Source organism: Oncorhynchus kisutch, unplaced genomic scaffold, assembly GCF_002021735.2.
Source record: "Oncorhynchus kisutch isolate 150728-3 unplaced genomic scaffold, Okis_V2 scaffold1029, whole genome shotgun sequence".
Taxonomy (NCBI): Eukaryota; Metazoa; Chordata; class Actinopteri; order Salmoniformes; family Salmonidae; genus Oncorhynchus; species Oncorhynchus kisutch.
In genome coordinates this window covers 42,336-56,766 of record NW_022262974.1, presented here as the reverse complement: position 1 = coordinate 56,766, position 14,431 = coordinate 42,336, and the positions used below count along the sequence as shown (strand labels likewise).

General features: G+C 47.4%; 1 protein-coding gene across 1 annotated transcript in view; it reads right to left on the bottom strand.

Moving 5' to 3' along the window:
* neo1a (neogenin 1a) overlaps positions 1 to 14,431 on the bottom strand; it is a gene marked incomplete at its 5' end in the record, with an annotated part of 54,163 nt that overhangs the window by 22,981 nt on the left and 16,751 nt on the right. The window contains 5 exons of the mRNA XM_031817449.1: positions 913 to 1,145; positions 6,668 to 6,763; positions 7,947 to 8,141; positions 10,365 to 10,475; positions 11,984 to 12,128. Of these exons, the coding sequence (XP_031673309.1) occupies positions 913 to 1,145; positions 6,668 to 6,763; positions 7,947 to 8,141; positions 10,365 to 10,475; positions 11,984 to 12,128 (780 nt within the window). The remainder of the gene's footprint in view (positions 1 to 912; positions 1,146 to 6,667; positions 6,764 to 7,946; positions 8,142 to 10,364; positions 10,476 to 11,983; positions 12,129 to 14,431) is intronic.

Genomic DNA, 14,431 nt, shown 5'->3' with positions numbered 1-14,431 from the left:
AGGACTGTGGCATGTAGATGGGGAAGGACTGTGGCATGTAGATGGGGAAGGACTGTGGCATGTAGATGGGGAAGGCCTGTGGCATGTAGATGGGGAAGGCCTGTGGCATGTAGATGGGGAAGGCCTGTGGCATGTAGATGGGGAAGGCCTGTGGCATGTAGATGGGGAAGGCCTGTGGCATGTAGATGGGGAAGGCCTGTGGCATGTAGATGGGGAAGGCCTGTGGCATGTAGATGGGGAAGGCCTGTGGCATGTAGATGGGGAAGGCCTGTGGCATGTAGATGGGGAAGGCCTGTGGCATGTAGATGGGGAAGGCCTGTGGCATGTAGATGGGGAAGGCCTGTGGCATGTAGATGGGGAAGGCCTGTGGCATGTAGATGGGGAAGGCCTGTGGCATGTAGATGGGGAAGGACTGTGGCACGTAGATGGGGAAGGACTGTGGCACGTAGATGGGGAAGGACTGTGGCACGTAGATGGGGAAGGACTGTGGCATGTATATGAGAAGGACTGTGGAATGTAGATGGGGAAGGACTGTGGCACGTAGATGGGGAAGGACTGTGGCACGTAGATGGGGAAGGACTGTGGCATGTAGATGGGGAAGGACTGTGGCATGTAGATGGGGAAGGACTGTGGCATGTATATGAGAAGGACTGTGGAATGTAGATGGGAAGGACTGAGAGACGTTTGAACCTCATGTAATTAGTGGGTGGGATTACTTCACATTGATTCATCACCCTGCTAGTGGGATAGCTGAACACACTGATGATTAGAATGGCATAGTGGTAGAATACATATACTATGCTGTGCTCTGATGACACCTTCTACTTTAAAATGAACCGTGAGGGAATAATAAAGCTGTGCTGTTTTGAACGGGGCCCTGCGGGCCATGCTGCTGCGTCCCCGTGACCGTACCTTGAGCTTGGTGTTGGCGGGGATGTTGGTCTTCCAGCGCACCGTGTAGTAGCGTGCGTCCGTGATCTTCTGGTTCTTGGGCAGAGAGTTGTCGGCCCAGGTCACCTTGATGGTGTCGTGGCTGAGCACCGAGGCCTGTACGCCCACGGGAGGTAGCATGGGGGTGGGGTCTGGTACTGGTGTGTATGGCGCATGGAAGAGTTCATACAAATCAACATCAGGGTCTATGGGGTCTGCCAGCAGTTACCAACACACCAGGTTCACAACAGATGGCAAACAGAACATGGTGGAAAAGAGGGAAGAAATTACAAACCAAAAAAGTGTGTTTTGTGGCGAGGTCAAAAGAAAAAGAAAAAGCAAGACCGGTCCAAATGAAACGGGGTGGCGGGGTGTAGAGAGAGAGGGAGGGGTTACGAAGAAGGGTAGAAAATATGTTAATGAGTTATTCAAATGAGGGAGGAGGAGAGGGGATTGGGAAGGGTGAAGAGAAAGAGAGAAAATTCTATTAGATCAACAGACATGGCTATTGGCTACATCAAGGTTTTCTACTGTCTATACAAGGGCTGTTGTCGATCAGACTTGGGTCAAATACCGATTTGTTGTCACGGATTTGATCCAGGGCTGTTGTGTTCAACATAATCAACTCACATTATCAACACTAAGTAAAGATGGATAATCACTCAAAGGAAAGCTACAACTAGAAGGAACGTGCAACAGATTAATCTCTAGTTAAGGTCAACAGAGTAATCTCTAGTAAAGGTCAACAGAGTAATCTCTAGTAAAGGTCAACAGAGTAATCTCTAGTAAAGGTCAACAGAGTAATCTCTAGTAAAGGTCAACAGAGTAATCTCTAGTAAAGGTCAACAGAGTAATCTCTAGTAAAGGTCAACAGAGTAATCTCTAGTAAAGGTCAACAGAGTAACATTTAGCCACATGGCTTCAGAATTTTTTGGGGAAAGACAACAGTGCAACAGAACAACAAGATCAAAAATACAAATACCATACTGACTTACCACACCTTTAAAGAAGACTGATTTCTTTCATTATTGATAATAATGTCTCTGACTGCAAGGCTAAACAGTGACTGAAAACGGGGCACTACTTTACAGTGTCTCTGAATGCAGGTCCTACTTTACAGTGTCTCTGTGAATACAGGCACTACTTTACAGTGTCTCTGAATGCAGGCACTACTTTACAGTGTCTCTGAATGCAGGTCCTACTTTACAGTGTCTCTGTGAATACAGGCACTACTTTACAGTGTCTCTGAATGCAGGCACTACTTTACAGTGTCTCTGAATGCAGGCACTACTTTACAGTGTCTCTGAATGCAGGCACTACTTTACAGTGTCTCTGAATGCAGGCACTACTTTTACAGTGTCTCTGAATGCAGGCACTACTTTACAGTGTCTCTGAATGCAGGCACTACTTTACAGTGTCTCTGAATGCAGGCACTACTTTACAGTGTCTCTGAATGCAGGCACTACTTTACAGTGTCTCTGAACAGGCACTACTTTACAGTGTATCTGTGAATACAGGCACTACTTTACAGTGTCTCTGAATGCAGGCACTACTTTACAGTGTCTCTGAATGCAGGCACTACTTTACAGTGTATCTGTGAATACAGGCACTACTTTACAGTGTCTCTGTGAATACAGGCACTACTTTACAGTGTCTCTGAATACAGGCACCACTTTACAGTGTCTCTGTGAATACAGGCACTACTTTACAGTGTCTCTGAATACAGGCACTACTTTACAGTGTCTCTGTGAATACAGGCACTACTTACAGTGTCTCTGTGAATACAGGCACTACTTTACAGTGTCTCTGTGAATACAGGCACTACTTTACAGTGTCTCTGTGAATACAGGCACTACTTTACAGTGTCTCTGTGAATACAGGCACTACTTTACAGTGTCTCTGTGAATACAGGCACTACTTTACAGTGTCTCTGTGAATACAGGCACTACTTTACAGTGTCTCTGTGAATACAGGCACTACTTTACAGTGTCTCAATAGAAATACTACTGTATGCAGCATTGCAACAGAACATTTACTATAGCTGAATCACAATAGGACTGTATATACAGCCATGTCACTCACAAGGAAAGCCCTACACTGACGCTGTGTTCAAACTCTATGCATGTAAGAAGTGAAATGTGGGAATTATTCATCTGTTCATTGTTGCTCATGTAGCCTATCAGCGGATCTCGTGTGTCAAGGGCGAGGGATATTAAACGCCAATGAAAGGGAGTTTTGACAACTTCAAATGGATTGACTTGGTCTTTACCTATGAATAATGTGGTGATGCTTGATCTATCTGGGATTGATTAGATAAATTATGGTCTGATCTGGGATTGATTAGTGATGTCTGATCTATCTGGGATTGATTAGATTAGTGATGTCTGTTCTATCTGGGATTGATTAAATTAGTGATGTCTGTTCTATCTGGGATTGATTAGCATCATCTATGTCTGTGTTACTTAATGATATAGTTGCTCCCTATTGAATGTTATCCTGGTCACGTCTCTTTACAGATGGAGGATACCTCCCTATTGAATGTTACCCTGGTCACGTCTCTTTACAGATGGAGGATACCTCCCTACTGAATGTTACCCTGGTCACGTCTCTTTACAGATGGAGGATACCTCTCTACTGAATGTTACCCTGGTCACGTCTCTTCTAGATGGAGGATACCTCCCTACTGAATGTTACCCTGGTCACGTCTCTTTACAGATGGAGGATACCTCTCTACTGAATGTTACCCTGGTCACGTCTCTTTAAAGATGGAGGATAACTCCCTACTGAATGTTACCCTGGTCACGTCTTTTACAGATGGAGGATACCTCTCTACTGAATGTTACCCTGGTCACGTCTCTTTACAGATGGAGGATACCTCTCTACTGAATGTTACCCTGGTCACGTCTCTTTAAAGATGGAGGATAACTCCCTACTGAATGTTACCCTGGTCACGTCTTTCTACAGATGGAGGATACCTCCCTAAAGAATGCTACCCTGGTCACGTCTCTTCTAGATGGAGATGCTCTCTACTGAATGTTACCCTGGTCACGTCTATTGACAGATGGAGGATACCTCTCTACTGAATGTTACCCTGGTCACGTCTCTTTAAAGATGGAGGATAACTCCCTACTGAATGTTACCCTGGTCACGTCTCTTTACAGATGGAGGATACCTCCCTACTGAATGTTACCCTGGTCACGTCTCTTGACAGATGGAGGATACCTCTCTACTGAATGTTACCCTGGTCACGTCTATTGACAGATGGAGGATACCTCTCTACTGAATGTTACCCTGGTCACGTCTCTTGACAGATGGAGGATACCTCTCTACTGAATGTTACCCTGGTCACGTCTCTTTACAGATGGAGGATACCTCCCTACTGAATGTTACCCTGGTCACGTCTCTTTAAAGATGGAGGATAACTCCCTAAAGAATGTTACCCTGGTTACGTCTCTTGACAGATGGAGGATACCTCCCTAAAGAATGTTACCCTGGTCACATCTCTTGACAGATGGAGGATACCTCTGTTATGTAACTAAACACAGTTAGCCACTGTGAGCACATGTCCATCCACCTGCTTCCCTCACTACAATGTCCTCCAGGGGGTTGCTGAGGTGTGTGTGTACTCATTATGGACGCATGGTAAACACTGGTGTTGTGAGAGAGGCAGTAACAAGTGGTTCCCTGGCTCAAGTCGCCACAATGCCAACCAAACGCTTCAAGATGGCAGCAATGAGCGGACTGACCAGGCTTCGCTGCTAGCTATGTTACGCCATGCTCTGCGCCAGCCCTGGACACCAGATTTTGACCAGGGTCCAGTGGTAATTAGAAAAATCTCTGGTCATCTGGTGTAGCCTACCTCCCCCAAACTCACCCCCACTCTATCCAGCTCCCTCTCTCCTCCCCGCTCCATTTTGTGTGTGTGTGTGTGTGTCTCTCTCTCTCTTTCTAGGAAGCATGGAGGTGGTCCTGGAAACACGGTGTGGTTTTAGGTGGCATGGAAATGGCATCTGTTTTTCACTCTGAGAACTGTGTCTGCAGCAGTAGTCTGTACCAGCCTGGGTTTAGTAGCCTACAGTGCTCTGAATGAAATGTTCCTACCTGTCAAAAAGAACCCCCCCCTCCATGCATTTCAGTCAGTTATCAGATGCCACATATAGGAGAAGGTTTTTATTCTGCTTTGGTTTGATTTATGCTTTATAAAGGAAAGTCACATTGAGTTTGAAAATCTCCTTTTCAAGTCAGTCTTGCATATGTTTTGCACCAAGGTTATCTTCCCACTGGATATTTACTATAATACATCAGTCCCTAAACAACACTCCTAGATTTCTCCCAACTTCTTTTAAGTCAAAACATTATCTAGGTCAACCAGTCTTTTATTCCAAACTTTTTCATCCAATGAACATGCTTGTGGAGCAACTCACTGGTGTATTCAAACTGCAGACTGTATTGGAGGGCTTTGGTTCTGTGTTGAGAGGAGAGCTGGATCTGACAGAGGGTTGCCAAAGCCACAGCAGGGGTGTGTGCGTGTGCGTGCGCGCTTCTGCACAGTGCTATGTATATATGTCTGTGTGTTCTGTGTGCGTGTATGCCTGTGTGTGTGTGTGCCTGTGTGTGTATGTGTGTGTGTGTGTGTGTGTGTGTGTGTGCCTGTGTGTGTGTGTGTGGATTGCCCCCCTGCAGCATGTTGATGCCATTTCAGTCATCCGGTATCCTGTCCCTGCACAGCAGTGCATGCTGGGATAGCGGAGTGCAAGTACAGACAAACTGGCTCATCAAAACAGAGAGGGGGTGACGAGGGGTTGGCTTAAAGTCGACATGGGTTTCAGCCATCACTCAGAGTTCCCTGGGGGTGCCTCGACACAGGGTACAGCCTACACTCCTAGTTCCCTCATCTTACGGGTGTCAAAAAATGCGGCATACTCTACAGAGCTATGTTGAGCAGCGACTTCCTGCTAGCAATTCATACTTTGTGTTCAATTGTTGGCATTTGGTATTGTGACCTAAATATCAGCTAATTGTCTGAGTAGCTGTCCTCAGATTAGAGAAATCTGGATTGGAGGATATTTCCTTATTATTCTCTGGGAGACAGGCCTAAGATGAGCCGGGACCACTTGTTTTGTGCAGTGATATTTGTGACAAAGGGAAAGTCAATTACCACAGAGAGAATGGCAGGTCAGAGATGCTCTCTGACAAGTTGATTCTAACGATCAGGTCTGATGGAAGGTAAACTGCACCATATGAATGCAGGAGGAATAATGTCTAATATAAAGTCAAGGCTCTAGTTGGTCAAATAAAAAACACATTAGGTTTTAGTAAGTTTATCTCTGAAGTTATTTAGAGTCAAGCCGCGTCAGGGTATATTTATTGATGATGATGATGATGGTGGTGGTGATGTAACATTGGTCAAAGACTACAGTCAGATTCCTTCTTTAAGGGAGTTAAATGACTTCACTCCCCACTGAAATATGGCAGCAAACAGAAATGACACCAGCATACGTTTTTATGGATGAAACCATTTCTCCATTAAAAGACCATTTCACCGGTCCAGTATGGAGGGTATTAGTGACCATCTCATTGGTAAGGCTATTTAGGGTGTGTCCATGAGACCATTTCACCGGTCCAGTATGGAGGGTATTAGTGACCATCTCATTGGTAAGGCTATTTAGGGTGTGTCCATGAGACCATTCCATTACTCCAGTATTCAGGGTGTAGGGGTATTGTGTAGGTGTCCTACCTGACTGTGGCCTGGTGATGGCGCTCTCGTATACAGGGATCCCCTCCCCCACGTTGTTGAAGGCCTTCAGGGTTATCACATAGTGGGAGCTGGGGTCTGAGGGAAGGAGAGGGCCAGGGAGTGAGAGGGCCAGGGAGAGAGAGGGCCAGGGAGAGAGAGGGCCAGGGAGAGAGAGGGCCAGGGAGAGAGAGGGCCAGGGAGAGAGAGGGCCAGGGAGAGAGAGGGCCAGGGAGAGAGAGGGCCAGGGAGAGAGAGGGCCAGGGGGAGAGAGGGCCAGGGGAGAGAGGGCCAGGGGAGAGAGGGCCAGGGGAGAGAGGGCCAGGGGGAGAGAGGGCCAGGGGGAGAGAGGGCCAGGGGGAGAGAGGGCCAGGGGGAGAGAGGGCCAGGGGGAGAGAGGGCCAGGGGAGAGAGGGAGAGAGAGGGCCAGGGAGAGAGAGGGAGAGAGAGGGCCAGGGAGAGAGAGGGAGAAAGAGGGCCAGGGTGAGAGAGAGAGAGAAGAGGGCCAGGGTGAGAGGAGAAAGAGGGCCAGGGAGAGAGAGAGAAAGAGGGCCAGGGAGAGAGAAAGAGGGCCAGGGAGAGAGAAAGAGGGCCAGGGAGAGAGGGAGAAGAGGGCCAGGGAGAGAGGGAGAAGAGGGCCAGGGAGAGAGAAAGAGGGCAGGGTGAGAGGGAGAAAGAGGGCCAGGGAGAGAGAAAGAGGGCCAGGGAGAGAGAAAGAGGGCCAGGGAGAGAGAAAGAGGGCCAGGGAGAGAGAAAGAGGGCCAGGGAGAGAGAGGGAGAAAGAGGGCCAGGGAGAGAGAGGGAGAAAGAGGGGGCGAGACGGAGGGGGAGAGAGAGCGCATTATGAAATAATGTAGCTAATCAAGTCCAGACTCCTGAGACCCTCTCCTCATAGGATCAGGATATTCATCATCTTGACAAAAGGTGTATATTGAAACCCATTCTCTCGTTGGGGTTTTAATGAAAAGCTAAATTATGCAACATTATCATAGTGGTCCCCCCTAACCATGTTGTAATTACAGTAGGCTACAGGACACCATGAAGCACAGCCAGCCATGCAGTCAAAGACTGTTCACAGTCATGCATCAAGAACATGGCTCCACAACAACACACTATCAACAATGACGGCAACAACCCAGAGGGCAACAACCCAGAGGGCAACAACCCAGAGGGCAACAACCCAGAGGGCAACAACCCAGAGGGCACAACCCAGAGGGCAACAACCCAGAGGGCAACAACCCAGAGGGCAACAACCCAGAGGGCAACAACAGGGTGTGCTCACCTAGGTTCTCAATGCTGTAGTAGCGCTGCTTGTAGTCCACCTTGATGGTCTGGGCGTGGGGGCTGCCGATGCCGTAGCCGATGGTGTAGCCTCGTACCACCATGTCCTGGTTCTCCGGCGGCGTCCAGCTCACCACGATGCTGTTGACCAGCGGGCGCACATGTAGCGAGCTGGGGATGTCTGGCACCCTGGACTCTGGAGGGAGGAAAACTCAGGAGATCAAACTTATATCAATTACAACACAATAAAGAAATTAAACACAATAAATATTAAACACTCCATATACTTTAGACTAGAATCAAGACAATAAAATACATTAAAACTAAACCATAAATATAAAGGTGAGACCACATTAAAAGAGGGTTTGAAGGTATTTATGATGCTGATAAACCAACAAGTAAACAAAACATGTTGGCCCTGAACAATTCAGACTAGTGAAAGTAGTCAAGATCAGGGCTGAGGTAGAGGGATCTGACTGGTCAGTGTATTAAGGGAAGAGGTAAGGATCAGGGCTGAGGTAGAGGGATTTGACTGGTCAGTGTATTAAGGGAAGAGGTAAGGATCAGGGCTGAGGTAGAGGGATTTGACTGGTCAGTGTATTAAGGGAAGAGAGGTAAGAATCAGGGCTGAGGTAGAGGGATTTGACTGGTCAGTGAATTAAGGGAAGAGGTAAGGATCAGGGCTGAGGTAGAGGGATTTGACTGGTCAGTGTATTAAGGGAAGAGGTAAGGATCAGGGCTGAGGTAGAGGGATCTGACTGGTCAGTGTATTAAGGGAAGAGGAAAGGATCAGGGCTGAGGTAGAGGGATCTGACTGGTCAGTGTATTAAGGGAAGAGGTAAGGATCAGGGCTGAGGTAGAGGGATCTGACTGGTCAGTGTATTAAGGGAAGAGGTAAGGATCAGGGCTGAGGTAGAGGGATTTGACTGGTCAGTGTATTAAGGGAAGAGAGGTAAGGATCAGGGCTGAGGTAGAGGGATTTGACTGGTCAGTGTATTAAGGGAAGAGGTAAGGATCAGGGCTGAGGTAGAGGGATCTGACTGGTCAGTGTATTAAGGGAAGAGGTAAGGATCAGGGCTGAAGTAGAGGGATTTGACTGGTCAGTGTATTAAGGGAAGAGGTAAGGATCAGGGCTGAGGTAGAGGGATTTGACTGGTCAGTGTATTAAGGGAAGAGAGGTAAGAATCAGGGCTGAGGTAGAGGGATTTGACTGGTCAGTGAATTAAGGGAAGAGGTAAGGATCAGGGCTGAGGTAGAGGGATCTGACTGGTCAGTGTATTAAGGGAAGAGGTAAGGATCAGGGCTGAGGTAGAGGGATTTGACTGGTCAGTGTATTAAGGGAAGAGGTAAGGATCAGGGCTGAGGTAGAGGGATTTGACTGGTCAGTGTATTAAGGGAAGAGAGGTAAGAATCAGGGCTGAGGTAGAGGGATTTGACTGGTCAGTGAATTAAGGGAAGAGGTAAGGATCAGGGCCTGAGGTAGAGGGATCTGACTGGTCAGTGTATTAAGGGAAGAGGTAAGGATCAGGGCTGAGGTAGAGGGATTTGACTGGTCAGTGTATTAAGGGAAGAGGTAAGGATCAGGGCTGAGGTAGAGGGATCTGACTGGTCAGTGTATTAAGGGAAGAGGTAAGGATCAGGGCTGAGGTAGAGGGATTTGACTGGTCAGTGTATTAAGGGAAGAGGTAAGGATCAGGGCTGAGGTAGAGGGATCTGACTGGTCAGTGTATTAAGGGAAAGAGGTAAGGATCAGGGCTGAGGTAGAGGGATCTGACTGGTCAGTGTATTAAGGGAAGAGGTAAGGATCAGGGCTGAGGTAGAGGGATCTGACTGGTCAGTGTATTAAGGGAAGAGGTAAGGATCAGGGCTGAGGTAGAGGGATCTGACTGGTCAGTGTATTAAGGGAAGAGGTAAGGATCAGGGCTGAGGTAGAGGGATCTGACTGGTCAGTGTATTAAGGGAAGAGGTAAGGATCAGGGCTGAGGTAGAGGGATTTGACTGGTCAGTGTATTAAGGGAAGAGGTAAGGATCAGGGCTGAGGTAGAGGGATTTGACTGGTCAGTGTATTAAGGGAAGAGAGGTAAGAATCAGGCTGAGGTAGAGGGATTTGACTGGTCAGTGAATTAAGGGAAGAGGTAAGGATCAGGGCTGAGGTAGAGGGATTTGACTGGTCAGTGTATTAAGGGAAGAGGTAAGGATCAGGGCTGAGGTAGAGGGATTTGACTGGTCAGTGTATTAAGGGAAGAGGTAAGGATCAGGGCTGAGGTAGAGGGATTTGACTGGTCAGTGTATTAAGGGAAGAGGTAAGGATCAGGGCTGAGGTAGAGGGATTTGACTGGTCAGTGTATTAAGGGAAGAGGTAAGGATCAGGGCTGAGGTAGAGGGATTTGACTGGTCAGTGTATTAAGGGAAGTTTTACCGTCCAGGTCGCTCTCGAAGGTCTCTGCGGTGCTCCACTCTGTGGCGGGCCCGGAGCCGTTCACTGTGATGGCTGATACTCTGAACGTGTACTCTGTCCCCCGCTCTAGACCTGACCACAACAACACACAGATAGAAAATCAGTCAGAGTCAGACAGGAAGCCCAGTTCCATTCCTCCCTCTTCTACCCAAAGTGCGCCCTCATCTTGTTCACTCCCCCCTCAATCAAGTGCTTTGAAATGTTTGAGGCGAAGTGAACAAGTAGTGCGCTCTTTTGACAGGCAGACCAAGAAATGTAATTGGGTTTGTGTGCAGAATCAGCCATAGGCTAGGTCCATCAGTTTCTGCAGTTAGAAAACTGTCCAAACTTTCCTTTCAGTGGGCTTCTTAAAGGATGTACTAGCAGTGCATCCCTCACTCCACCACTCAATCGAGCTGGGCATGCAGACACACTAAATATTTGAAGCCGTAATATTTCAAGAGGAAGTCCAATATTTCTTTGCTTGTGTGAAGGGAAAATCGATAACTCTGTCAGGGGTGGGATCAAGAGAGAGCTCGTCGTCGTGGCGCAATTAACATTTTCCTCTTTCCAATCCAATGGGTTTGATAGAGATGAACCTTCTGCCATTGATCACGACGCGTCTGTGGGGGAATTTACACATGAGCAGTTTGAATGTAACCCAAGCAAGCCGTTCCCGATAGAAATCTCAGAGAAGAAAGAGGACACTGTTCACTCCTGGAGGAGTGGAGCTGGATCCCTGCTTGGACCACCATCCCAGCCACATTGCTGGGTCGGCTACATCACCGCCACGGGCGTGTTTTGGAAATTCAAAGTGGTGGGAACCGCCCGCTGTCTTTAAAGAACATGTAGCTGCGCTAACTGGTGCAAACATTTTCTTAAGAATCGGATTGGATTTATCGGTTTGGACGCTAAATGCTAATCGTGTCGTCTCTCCCTTCACTACTACGGGCTGTCCCTGAGGCAGACTGCTGAAAACCACCCAGACACTCCAGGACTCCAAGGCTCTAGAAAGAAAATCTCTAGCTTAAAAGCCTTTGAACCAACAAACACCCCTGTTGCACCCCAAATATAAATCGGGTCTGACTTTCAAGTGTGTATTCTCTTTGATGCTGCACCACACAGCGTGAGACGGGGCCAGAAAAGTTGCTGAGACAACATGTAATATTCATTGCCGTCGCTACAGTCTGATATCTATTGTACTACAGTAACGGTATAATATCAGTTTGGATGTGAGATGTTGAAGTAACACAGACGATGAAGGAAAATGATGACTCCAAACAACACGCCAGACAAAAGGCTCAAATGAAAAGTGCTCCAGTGATACAACATCTGGTCCTATGGGACCACAGTATTCAACTTAGAAACTTCCAATTGGCTCCAAAAGTTAAACTACCAGCAGTAGCCACAGTGCCTTCGGCCTATCTGAAAACTAGATTTGTTTTAGTACACGCTAATCAATAATCACATGATTTCCCATGTAAGATATTGCATGTGCATGACTAATTCAACTCCACAATGAGTCATGTGATGAGTACGTGATAGAGTACGCGATAGAGTACGTGATAGAGTACGTGACTTGGTATTATAGGAGAGCTTACCGTCGATGAGTTGGAATAGCTGGGTGCCTCCCGTGGTTTCTGCCGCCTCGCTCTTCCGCGTTCCTTTCCGGTAACGGATCTTATACCCAGTAATCTCGCCGTTCTGGGCGCCTGGTGGTGGGGGCTGCCACCGGACCATGATACTCTGGGTAGGGGGGTGGAACGACACACAGTGAGTACATAGTCTAAGACACGGTTACAGTTTCTACTGCTGAACCACAGGGAAATGGTCATATTCACAGAAAACTGACCCACTGTTTTCAATGTCAACTTTTTCCATTCACAAATTTCATTTCACTTCCTGAATTGCAATGGATACGAGCCCAACCCAAGGACAATACTGAATCATCTCTAGCTGCCACCATTGACTTTAGAGGTGGAATGACAACCACAGGACTTTGCAGATAAAATCACACCAGGGCAATGAGTGGGTGGTTATGGCAATACACAGTAACACCACTCGCTGTGACATTGACGTCACAGGGCTAACCTGACCACGTCTGGTGTAAGGTCAAAAGGCGACATTACACCGGCCTCACAAAGCCTTGCACCAGTCTTATACCAGCCTCACAAAGCCTTGCACCAGTCTTATACCAGCCTCACAAAGCCTTGCACCAGTCTTATACCAGCCTCACAAAGCCTTATACCGGCCTCACAAATCCTTGCACCAGTCTTATACCAGCCTCACAAAGCCTTGCACCAGACTTATACCGGCCTCACAAAGCCTTGCACCAGTCTTATACCAGCCTCACAAAGCCTTGCACCAGTCTTATACCAGCCTCACAAAGCCTTGCACCAGTCTTATACCAGCCTCACAAATCCTTGCACCAGACTTATACCAGCCTCACAAAGCCTTGCACCAGTCGTATACCAGCCTCACAAAGCCTTGCACCAGTCGTATACCAGCCTCACAAAGCCTTGCACCAGTCTTATACCAGCCTCACAAAGCCTTACACCAGTCTTATACCAGCCTCACAAAGCCTTACACCAGTCTTATACCAGCCTCACAAAGCCTTACACCAGTCTTATACCAGCCTCACAAAGCCTTGCACCAGTCTTATACCAGCCTCACAAAGTCTTACACCAGTCTTATACCAGCCTCACAAAGCCTTACACCAGTCTTATACCAGTCTCACAAAGCCTTACACCAGTCTTATACCAGCCTCACAAAGCCTTGCACCAGTCTTATACCAGCCTCACAAAGCCTTACACCAGTCTTATACCAGCCTCACAAAGCCTTACACCAGTCTTATACCAGTCTCACAAAGCCTTGCACCAGTCTTAAAGCAGACTGATGTTAGAGGGTAATGTAGTGGTGAAGGAGAAGAGAACAGGCTGTCTTGTTGGAGAAAGGAGGAAATAAAGACATTCATAATAAATAAAGAGTGGAGGAGAGGAGCCCTGGTGAGAGGAGCCCTGGTGAGAGGAGCCCTGGTGAGAGGAGCCCTGGTGAGAGGAGTGGCTCCCAGCGAGAGAGAGAGCGATAGATTCAGGTCCTTAGCTGCAGGCCCTGCAGTGCACTGTGGGATGGTGTGGAAGGAGGGAGGAGAGATACTGTAGGCTGGGTGGGTGTGTGTGTGTGTGTGTGTGTGTGTGTGTGTGTGTGTGTGTGTGTGAAGGGACGCGTGGGGGGAACTCAGCGTGAGAGAGGAGTTAATTAACACTACCCCACTGTCGCTCACACACACACACAAAAACACACACAGGCGTGCCAACATTAACACACATCCATGAGTTGGGGGAACAGCACTAATTAAATCTGTGCTAAGTGTGTTCAATTAGTTCATTTCCATTTTCTTATAGTGCGTTCGTATTTCAGCTACAATCTTTCCCCTCACCCCTTCCCCCCTTCTCTAAAATACAAGTTAAATTGAGGGGGGGGGGTTGTGGTTCACATGTTGAGACTACACTTCCCCTTGTATGTTAGTTTTCACCCCTCGGGCCTGGCTGACTGACACGGCCCACAGGACAGAGCAAATTAAACCATTAAAATGACAAATTGCATTTTGTGTTTTAATCTAATTAGAAATGTATTTTATAATGATATTCATCCATATAAGGCCATTCATTACTGGTATCAAACAGTAACATACAGGACAAGTCTGACAAAGGAAGAACAAAGTAAAACCTGCTCTGATTGACCAGTAAACAGAACAAATAAGGTCACAAACCAGTTCTAGATGCAAGTCAGACTGAATCCATTTCTAAATACATGCTACTATAGTGGTACTAAATACACCCCATCTCTATAGTGGTACTAAATACACCCCCCCCCATCTCTATAGTGGTACTAAATACACCCCATCTCTATAGTGGTACTAAATACACCCCATCTCTATAGTGGTACTAAATACACCCCCCCATCTCTATAGTGGTACTAAATACACCCCCCCATCTCTATAGTGGTACTAAATACACCCCCCCATCTCTATAGTGGTACTAAATACA